At 44.9% G+C, this 10,626-nt stretch overlaps 1 protein-coding gene across 2 annotated transcripts; it reads right to left on the bottom strand.

The window, feature by feature from the left end:
- Window positions 1–3,549: 3,549 nt before the first annotated feature.
- On the bottom strand, window positions 3,550–9,944 carry LOC131108479 (CD276 antigen-like). Of its 2 annotated transcripts, none has more exons than XM_058059447.1 (8): window positions 9,870–9,944; window positions 8,724–8,907; window positions 5,969–6,277; window positions 5,615–5,899; window positions 5,226–5,552; window positions 4,149–4,256; window positions 4,015–4,077; window positions 3,550–3,913 (listed from the first exon to the last, which is right to left on the bottom strand). In XM_058059447.1, the coding sequence occupies exons 2-8, from the start codon at window positions 8,791–8,793 to the stop codon at window positions 3,834–3,836; spliced, it is 1,242 nt and encodes a 413-aa protein (XP_057915430.1). In that variant the 5' UTR covers window positions 8,794–8,907; window positions 9,870–9,944; the 3' UTR covers window positions 3,550–3,833. The 2 variants fall into 2 exon arrangements, with proteins under 2 accessions (XP_057915430.1, XP_057915431.1); XM_058059448.1 differs by having other exon boundaries at window positions 9,733–9,875.
- Window positions 9,945–10,626: the final 682 nt, after the last annotated feature.

The raw sequence follows: 10,626 nt of genomic DNA on the forward strand, positions 1-10,626 counted from the left end.
TCCTTCGCCATGATAATTTTCAGAAACACTGGTATAACACTTTCTGTTTTGATTTGACAAACTGGATTGACGACATTCAGATGATTATCAGACCCAGAAAAGCTAGTTAGTTAAAAGTTTGACCTCAAGGGTTAGAAGTGACCTTTATCGCCCTGCTTCAGTTTAAAATGCTTTAGTAAGCTCGACTGGGAAGCAGTTTTAGGTGCCTGTAGCTTTAATGCTAATGAGCTTGCTCATGTACTTGCTCTACCTTTTACATATATACTGTATCTCCTGTCCACATGTCACATACAACACAATAACATTAAGGAGTGGCATAGGAGGGCATAAACGCTCGTAGTATGTGGATGCCAAAGTGCTAATATTACACTCAAACTTTTAACAGCAACCTGAAGCTAGGTTAGCCTGGATCAAACTAGGTGAGGTTATTTTTATGTTGTGCACTCTGAGCTACACGATACTGAAAGGAAGAAAAACAAAAGACAGCGCACATACATTGTTTTAATAAATACATTTTATGTTTAAAAAAAAATGTCTTATGTCCATTGTTCTTCATGACTTGTGGCAACTTGTGTGTAGATCAAGCTCCTCCTCCTGAGTCCCGACGGCGATCCTCCTGTTGACCTCCTTTCCCCTTAAATGACGTTGCTTGTCCCTTGGCCTACAACCAGCAGGTAAGCATTCTCATCAGCTGTTGATGATTACACACATGCAGTCACATGACCAGCGAGAGCATGGAAAAAAAACGTTTACCTGTGTTGTTTTTGCAAAAAACACAATACGCTAGAATTGCCAGCACAGCGAGCGTTGCCACCACCCCGACCACAATATGCGTGCGACCTTGTGAAGGTCCTGCAACAAAAATGGACCAGTTAGCCTGATATGACCAAGAGATGACTGTCACTCATTATAAATAATAGTTGTATAATATATAATTATAGTTACATGGCTTTGGGTTTATCACGTGTGTGTATATATAGGTCAAATCATGACTTGGCATCATCACATGTCATCCATCTCCATTATGGGGCATGTGTGGACTGCGGTGATGTACTATGAAGGTGTCAGCTTTTCTATCTTCCAGTATGACCTTACCGTCCGTCATCCTCAGGAAAAAGGTGGTCACGCTTGTTTCTGTCGCATTGGTCACTTTGCACGTGTACATTCCCTCGTGGTCGCTGGACAGATGGTGCAGAGCGAGTCTTCCCTGAGCGGACACGTTCTTCACCTGCTTCTTCCAGTCCTCGCTGACACTGCTGCTTCTGTTGACGATGGTCTGACTTTGGTTGAACGTCCAGACGAGGTTCGTTTTATGAGTCAAGAACAAACAGTCGATAGTGGTCTCTCCTTCAGAAACGATGATATTCGCTGGAAATGAACGAAAGAAGACAAGCAGGCCTGCTGATACTTGTATGTACAGTATCTCCTTATCTTCTTTTGTGAGATACTTTAAGTTCTTACATATGTTCCTCCAGGTGAGCCTCCTGCTGCTGTGACTTCTGACGTCACAGATGTAGTCCACCTGACGAGTGTCGTCCCCCGGCAGGTCCAGCAAGTTGCTAATGCTGTAAAGCTGCGTCCCCTCATCCCAGAATGTGTGTGTGGTGTTCCGCAGTGCGTGAGGAAGTGGAGGCTTGGTGGACCAGGTGAGTTGAGGCTCAGGGTAGAGTCCGCTTGAGCTGCACACCAACTTGTTGTCAGCTTCCTGGATGTGGATTTTGGTGACTGGAGCTGGAAAACAAACAAAGAAACTTTTCATCTAGCTAACGTTTATCTCTTGAGAGCGTGCTCACCTTCCACGTGGAGGTTGAGGAATGAGGTCATTTTGTCTGTGATGGTTCCTACATAGCACTTGTACCTTCCCTCGTCGGCAACGAGTACTTCCTTCAGAAGGAGAGAAGAATTCCCTTTTCCAATGTTCTCCTTGAACATTGAGGTCCTGCCCTTAAAGTGCTGGTCCTGGAGTTGCAGCTGGTCCTTATCGTAGTAGTAGGAATGGACGTTGATGTCCTTTGATGTCACCTTGAGCCAGTGTATGACCACATCGTCTCCAACAGGAAAGTTAGCCTCTAAAAGGCAGCTCTTATTGAGACCACACCAAACATCTTTGTCACCTGGAGGAACACAGGGGTGTGCAAAATCTGCCTCAGGGACCATTTGCAGCTCACAACTGTCGTTTTATTGGCTCGCGGCATATTGTAACAATGAAGTCAAAGGTTTTATACTGAAAGCACATATTTTGCTTATATTAGATGTATTGTACTGGTATTGGTATTGGTTTAATTTCATGTAAACATGCATTAGATTACAATTGAATGCATCACATAATCAATTCCCGGTTCCACATGTCCAAAAGGAGTAGGAAGAATCAAAGCTGAGCTGAGTCCTACCCCTCCATCGGGTACTTTTACAATCAGTAACTGTTACATTTGTTCACTTCCTGCTTTTCTTATATTCATTCATTAATTCATTTTCTACCGCTTTTTCCTCACAAGGGTCGCGGAGGGTGCTGGAGCCTATCCCAGCTGTCTTCGGGCGTGAGGCGGGGTACACCCTGGACTGGTGGCCAGCCAATCACAGGGCACATATAGACAAACAACCATTCACATTCATACCTTTGGAGTCGCCAATTAACCTAGCATGTTTTTGGAATGTGTGAGGAAACCGGAGTACCCAGAGAAAAGCTTTTCTGATATTATTTTTTTTAATTATTTTTAAAAAAAAAATTATTTTATGTATTTTTTTGACACATACCGAAGTACAAGGTGATATGATCATATAATGACATAGTGGGTACCATAGTAACCATCAATATAGTGATATATATATATATATATATATATATATATATATATATATAACACATCATGACTAGTTCAAGACTATCCTCACTGTAGTTTAAAGTGAAACAAGGAAATACAGTACAGAAAGAACGTGCTCTGACAGGGTGTGTTAGTGTGTGTCATATGTGACACAGTACTATTTAGTTTTATGTGAAATTGTAACTTTTTACTTGTTCAAAGAGTGCTTATCCTCCTCGCAGCGCTGCTGTAATGACAATAATGTCTATCTGCACCCATTCAATCATCATGGCGAGAGGCAGGCTACACCCAGGAACGGACGCTTGTCAATCACAAGCATTCACACGGAAACATGAACGCCCGTCAGGTGAGCCAACCACTACACGAAAACATTCACAAAACATTTAGCTGCTTTTTGGACTCAAAAGTGTGAGGTCCTCCTTACCTCCGCTGACGACATGGCACAGAAAGGTCACGACCACCAAACATGCCGCAGACACTGTTTCCATTTTCTTCTCATTTACAGAAAGTGTGTACGCACCAAGCAACCCGGTCCGGCTGCATGCCTGGAATGGTAATTTAGGTCAGAGTTTAAAGTGCTTTCTCAACAAAACTGCTTGCGTCACGCCCAGCAGGCGGTGCCAGGCTCGTGATAGGGCCCTCCCTACCGAGAGCCCCCCTGCAGACATCCTTCACATTCCTTCATTCATTCCAATGCACTGACAATCTGTATGAATAGTTATTATTTATTAACTATATGGCACATTGCTCCACATATGACAGAAAGTGTTATTGTCATGAAGAAAATCTCCACCCTTCCCAAAAACTTTGGTCTTGACTCCGGAGTGACCCTCAGCTAACCGCAAAGGGTCGGCTACAAAAACAAAAGGTTTCTTGTGGGTTCTTCCCAGGAAAACCCTTCCCTTTCTCAGCAGAACATCTGGACTTATTTCCCAATTGAATTTTTTTTTCCTTTGTCGTCACAGCTGGTCACAAATATGTGGACTAGGATACATATCGGCATTGGTGGGCTCAGGAGAGGCCCGACTGTTCATTGGTGCCGCCAGCGAGAACACGCCCTCCCTCGCTCATCTGACTCTCATCACCAACACCTAAAAATCACAACAACAAATTAGACCAACAGTGACTGCTTATGTCTTCACAACACAATGGCTCTATCTAGTGGGCATTTATGTAACTGCAGTTTGGTGACCTTTGACTGAGTTCAGCTCTGTCACCTCCTCAGGGTCTCTCCTGGGTGGCTTGGCGGCGCTTCCTGACCAAAAACAAACACAATGAGACATTTGGAAACATGCGACTGCAACGCTTCATGTGTGTCGTCTTCACCTTTAAGCTTCAGGTAAGCAAACATGGCAACCAGTCCCAGAACCACCACTGCCGCCGCCAGGGCCACGATCCACCAGTATGACGCCGCTTCCGATGTGCTCCGATTCACTGCGCATACACACATATGTGACACACGTGCACTCACGTAGCAAAGGGCATTTCACAGCTGTGAAGTCGCTGCAGGTGCTAGCGCCACATAAGGTCAGCTAACAATAGCGCCATACATGTTCAGCTAATGTGAGTACACCTTATTTATCTTATTTTGTATATACTACTCAAAGATACTCAATATGACAGGAGTGCTCTGTTGTTCTTAATCATCTACTGCAAAGCATCAGTCAAAGATCCTTTATAAAGCAGGAGCTCTAATGTTTTAAGGGCCCGCTGTAAAAATAAAATCAAAGCTCCTCAATGTGACAGGAGCGCTGTGTTGTTTTTAAGGACCTGCAACACTGCGAAAACCTAGTCAAAGATCCTCTATATAAAAGGAGCACTCACTGTACTTCAAACACACTCATCAAAGATTCTATATATGACGGGAGAACTTTGTCGTTTTTATACATGCATTGGAAGTCAGAGTCAGAGATCCTATGTGTCCTGGAGCGCTCTGCTCTTTTTAGCATATACTGCAAAAACACTAGTCAAAGATCCTCTATTTGACAGGAGCACTTTGTCGTTTTTATACATGCATTGGAAGAACAGTCAGAGATCCTATATGTCCTGGAGTTCTCTGCTCTTTTTTGCATATACTGTAAAAACACTAGTCAAAGATCCTCTATTTGACAGGAACACTTTGCCGTTTTTATACATGCATTGGAAGAACAGTCAGAGATCCTATATGTCCTGGAGTTCTCTGCTCTTTTTAGCATATACTGCAAAAACACTAGTCAAAGATCCTCTATTTGACAAGAGCACTCTCCTGATTTTTATGCCCTACTGCAGAAACACGAGTCAAAGATCGTAAAAGTGACAGGAGTGTTCTGCTGTATTTAAGGACATACTCCCCCAAAGAACTGCTAGTCAAAGATCCCCTATATGACAGATCTAGTGCAGATGCCCCACCCCTCACCTCCTCACCTGTGGGGCCATCGATGGAGACGTCCGTGCGTTCCGTGTGCGTGTTGTACGGCACAGAGAACACGCAGCTGTACGTTCCCGTGTGCACGGCGTGCTCAGGGTCCATCAGGCGCAGGGAGCCGTCCCCAAAAGGCACCCTGAAGCCGTCCAGCTCCACGTGGTTGTCCCAGGGCGGCGTGGAGACGCTGTCCCCTGAGCGACTGTCGTAGGTGAGGATGTGCGCCGGGTCCTCGCCGTTGGTGAAGCTCCAGTGGAGGGTGGGGTTGTTCAGGTAGGGTGGAGCGAAGCAGGGGATGGTCAGGTCACGCCCCTCGCTTCCTCTTATTTCTGTCAAAGAGTAAGATTGGCTGCCATCCTGGAAGAAGGCGTGTCCAATGACATGGTCTCACCTCTCTCCCGCAGCGAGGACATCCATGTGGAACCCCCGTAGGAAGTGCTGACTTTGCATATGTAGATGAGGTCCGGTTGGCCACTCAGGGTCTTCAGCCTGCTGTCTGCCGTGTAGAGCCCCCGCTTGTCAGCCAGCATGCGTGTGATCGGTCGCAAGTCTTCAAAGGTGGGCGGTTCCGTGGCCCATGTGACCCGAGGCGGCGGGAAGACGTTGCGGACGATGCACTTCATCTCTTCGTAGCCGCTCAGCCTGTTGAGCTCCAGCGACAGTCCTTGGATGGGCGCTACGCAAAAACAGGTTCTTGATGAGTCCTGAAAGTTCTTACACTTGAGCATGCTGGCATCAAACCTACCCTCCACCTTCAAGACCACCTTGGCATTGTGTTCCCCCGTGGAGGTGCGCACGTGACACCTGTATGTGCCGCGGTCCTTCAGACCCACCTCCTTCAGCACCAAGCTGGCGTTGCCCCCTGAGATCACTTGTGGGAACATGGTGGCGCGGCCGGCGAGCGCCTGGCTTGCGGTGTGGCCGCTGATGTCTCCTCGACGGAAGCTGAAAACCACCACGTCCTGCTGGAACCAGCGGACACTCTCCTGCGTGGCGGGCGGGAAGCTGCAGGGGAGGAGGCACTCCTCTGAGACCAGACAGGTCATAGTAACATCTGGGAGAAGACACAAGTCATGATGGTTGGGAAGCGGTGCCAGGCCTTGTGGAAGTGGTCTCAAAACTGTGGTACAAGTGGATTGTACGCAGGCTCCATCTAGTGGCAACAGCAAGTACATGCGCCACAAGCAAACCAGAGGTGGTAGTTTGTGTAAAAAGTCTGAGAATCTTTTTACACTGTTTTTTTAAGTCACATTTAAAAGCAACAATTGCAGTGTCGCGTACAGCCACAAGAGGGCGACAGAAAGTGCACCTTGAATCAAACTTCTGTTTCCATACTGAGGTGATAATAGTATCACACTAATCGGTGTCACTTCCCCCTTGATGACATCACAGGCAGGTCGCCATGGTGATGACGCTGCTTTTTGTATGCACCCTGACACGTAAAAGAGGAAATTAGACCGTATTTCTTTAGAAACATCCTCATACTTACTTCAAATGGCACCTTGTCTGGCAACTATTTAGTGTTTTTCAACTTTTAAAAATGGAGATCCAGCTGGAATGTCTCTTCTCGTGCTGGATCAAGAGCCTGCAGGGGCAAGTGTGCATTTTTGGGGCGCTATTCACGAGACTATCCCGACTTTCCTCTGGCTTTCGCGTACGTTTCAGTCGGACGTTCCTGTCATTCTTCCTCTTAAAGCTCAACACAGACAGTAGCAGAGCAATGAGTCACGGCTTTGACTCACTTGATCTGTGTTGAAATAAATATTTAAAAAAAAAAACACCCTGACATGACAAGTGGCGTGCTCACCTGCGTGTGTTCGACATGGATTAGGAAATGCTTTAATGTGAACAAATAGGCCTGGAAGGCGGCCATGTCTATTTACATGTAGGCACACTATGTATTTCATTGTCTTACTATGCTCGGTGATACATTACGTCCCTTGACTTGCACACAGCAGTCGAGGTCAAAGGGTCACCAATGACCCTGCAGCACATTTTTGCCCTGAGACTTGTCTTTACAGGCTCAACGTGCCATATTTGTAAGAAAGGACAGGGGGACAACGTGTGTGGTCAGACACTGGAAAGTTCTCACCCTGCTGGATAGAAAAAGTGATGTCTCCACAGAAGAAATGTTCCAAATCTGCAGCTTTTGTGTAGTTTAGTTAGACGCTTTCTTTTTCCCCTTACCGTAGAGACTTTCCTTCAGAATGAGGTAAAGTCACTAAACTCTTAAACGTTCCCATCCTCTAAAAAACACAAACTGAGGCTTAACTCAGCAGTAAGTCGAACATAAACTGAGTGACGTTGAAGTCAAGCTACGTCTGGAAAGATTTCCAATTAACCCTTGCCTAGTTAACCCTTCAGAGGCACGCCAACTCTGAAAATCTAACATTTCATTGAAAAATGCAAAAAAAAAAAAAAACCGGGAGTCAAAGATCCCCTATTTTTTGGGCGAATTCTGCTGTTTTTTGTCATCTGCTGCAAAAAACCTAGTCAAAGATCCTCTATTGTACAAGAGTGCTCTGCTGGTTTTAGGAATCTACTGCAAAAATGTGAGTTAAAGCTCCTTTATATGACAAGAGCATTCCGCTGTTTTTTGTAATCTACTTGAACACGAGTTAAAGATCCTCTGTATGACAGGAGTGCCCTGCTGTTTTTTTTAATAGACCTGCTGCAAAAATGTGAGTCAAAGATATTTTATATGACAATAATATTTTACTGTTTTTCCTAATCCTCTTATGAATACTAAAATACTAGTTAAAGATTAAAGACTGCAAAAAAAGTCAAAGATCCCCTACTTGTTGGGCGAATGCTGCTGTTTTTAGTCATCTGCTGCAAAAAAAACCTAGTCAAAGATCCTCTATAGTACAAGAGTGCTGTGCTTGTTTTAGGAACCTACTGCAAAAATGTGAGTCAAAGCTCCTTTATGTGACAAGAGCATTTCGCTGTTTTTCGTAATCTACTTGAACAGGAATCAAAGATCCTCTGTATGACAGGAGTGCCCTGCTGTTTTTTTAATAGACCTGCTGCAAAAATGTGAGTCAAAGATCTTTTATATGACAAGAATATTCTACTGTTTTTCCTAATCTTCTTTAAGAATAATAGTTAAAGATCTTCTTACAGGAGCCGCCTGCTGTTTTTAAGGACTTACTGCAAAAATGTGAGTCAAAGATCCTTTATTTGTTGGGCGAATTCTGCTGTTTTTAGTCATATGCTGCAAAATCCTACTGCAGAATGTGAATCGAAGATCTACTATATGACAGGCTCCTTCTGCTGTTAAATAAGTCACAGATCCTCTATATTCCAGAAGAGCGGTGCTGTTTTTAAGAAATTTATTGCATAACTAGAGAGCGAATAAAGCACTCCAGTAACCAAATAGGACTACATTTAATCAGCCATGAAACCCAACGGGCACTCCTGTTTTTGTTTGCAGCTCGAACCTGAATCCCCCTGCTGACGGATCACTGAGGCTCGGGGACAAAGGCGCATTTGTGTCTCACCTGGTGTCTTGTCCTGCGCGGCGGCGCTGATGGCGAAGAGGAGGCAGGCCCAGATGCTCAACGTCGACATGGTTGGCTTTGACACGCACTCACAGTGAGTCTTCAGGCTTCAGTCCATTCTCGTTTGGCTCTGGCGTTCGTGCGTGTGTGTGTGCACGTGTGCGTGGCCAGGTTTTTTCCCTCTCTGTGGTTTGACATCACACAACAACAAAAAAAGACAAAATTACAGACACCTCCTCACTGATGTGGACACAGCAAGATGGTTAGACGTGACGGAACACGTGCGGCGGCCCTTTGAGTAGAAAGCGGTTTGAATCCAGGAGGATTCCCTTTTCATCACTTCTGGCTTTTCGTTCTTTCGTCTGCATCTTTTCATCTCTTAAGAAGCGCGTTGTCTCTTCACGCTTCAATTGAGATGAAGCCTTTGAGTACACGCTGATAACACGCCACATGGCGGCACTATGAATACTGTGATAAGTGTCCACTATCGGCTCCTATACGCCGTCACGTTAAGTCTTCTATTGAGACATCGCGTCAGTGAGGACTGAGGAGTGAACATGTCAGGAAGTCTTTGTGAAGAATGTGCAAAGTCAGAAAGCCCCCGTGAGGCATCAGACTACAAAAAAAATCAAGTAGGGAGTCTACAGGAAGTCCATGTGGGGAGTGAGACATCAAAACATTTGCGTGGAGTGACATGTCGGGAGTCTTTTACTGTAAGTTCGTGTGTAAGGTTTAAATTCCAAGAAAGTGAAAGGAGTGAGATGTCAATGAGACACAGAAGCGTGAGAGGAGTGAGATGTCCAATGAAGGTTCATTCCTACAAAGTCTGTAACTCTAATTTCATGTTAGGAGTGAGAGCTCACCTTGAGATATTGATACGTCTGTCAAGAGTGATAATCTGTGTAAGAAGTCTGACAAGCGTGAGAGGAGTGAGACATCAGTATGTCCATGCAAAGAGTGAGATATCAGTACGTCTGTGTGAGTAGGGAGAAGTCAGTAATTTCCTTACAGGAGTGAGACATCAGCCTGTCAGGAAGACGTCAGCCCGACATCAATTTGGCTGTGGTTTTAGTCTTGAAGAAGAAGACGTGAGGAAATCCCGAGAGAGGAGTGAGACATGATTAAAAATCGTCAGGGGTCACTTACAGTAAAATCTGTCCAAAAGAGGAAGAGTCGAGCCCCGGCGCCCTCCGAGCCTTGTTAGCGTGACTGGATCAACAGGTTATTTAGAGAATACACCGCATGCTCACACACTCCGACACACACTTGTCTGAGGATGGGGTGGAGTTTGGTTGGCCACACACACACACACACACACACAGTCCATTCAAATGTCAGAGAGCTTTGTTTACAAAGTGGGAATGTGAAGACCGGCCTCGAGGGTGTCAATCACTCAAATGAAAGATGTTCTTCAACATTTCATCCTCTTGTGTCACCATGTAGTTCTATATATTGTACTTCTATGTCATAATACTTAATAATCACAACCCACTAGTGGGATTCAGCTGAAAGCAGAAGTCAGTGTGCTGTCAGTCTACTTGCTTCTTGTTTCTGCTGCCCCAAGTGGACAAACAACTGCACTGCAACTCGTAAAAACCCTGAAATTATTATTATTTTTTACTGTGGTTTGAAGCAACCACATGATCACAACATGAATGAGAAAATGACAAACATGAGGATTCTAATGGATGTGCATTTTTTTGACGATGATAAGGATGATTATAAGGATGAGTAACATGAGAATGGTCATGACAATGAGTGATGTATGTCTTGACTCTCTTGGAAAATGAGAAAATGAGAGCAGGTTGTGCATGATGATGAAAATGAGAAACATGATAACAATGAGAATGAGGCACAATTTGACCCTCACGGTGATTGCAATGAGAAACACGACAATGATGAA

Source organism: Doryrhamphus excisus, chromosome 21 (assembly GCF_030265055.1).
Source record: "Doryrhamphus excisus isolate RoL2022-K1 chromosome 21, RoL_Dexc_1.0, whole genome shotgun sequence".
Classification (NCBI taxonomy): Eukaryota; Metazoa; Chordata; class Actinopteri; order Syngnathiformes; family Syngnathidae; genus Doryrhamphus; species Doryrhamphus excisus.

Excerpts from the sequence above, each read along its gene's own strand:
- LOC131108479 (XM_058059447.1), bottom strand. The coding sequence starts at position 8,793 with ATGTCGACGTTGAGCATCTGGGCCTGCCTCCTCTTCGCCATCAGCGCC. Across the intron at positions 6,278-8,723 it reads CGCGCAGGACAAGACACCAG|ATGTTACTATGACCTGTCTG; the intron begins GTGAGACACAAA and ends GTCTTCTCCCAG. Across the intron at positions 5,553-5,614 it reads GTCCTCGCTGCGGGAGAGAG|AAATAAGAGGAAGCGAGGGG; the intron begins GTGAGACCATGT and ends ACTCTTTGACAG.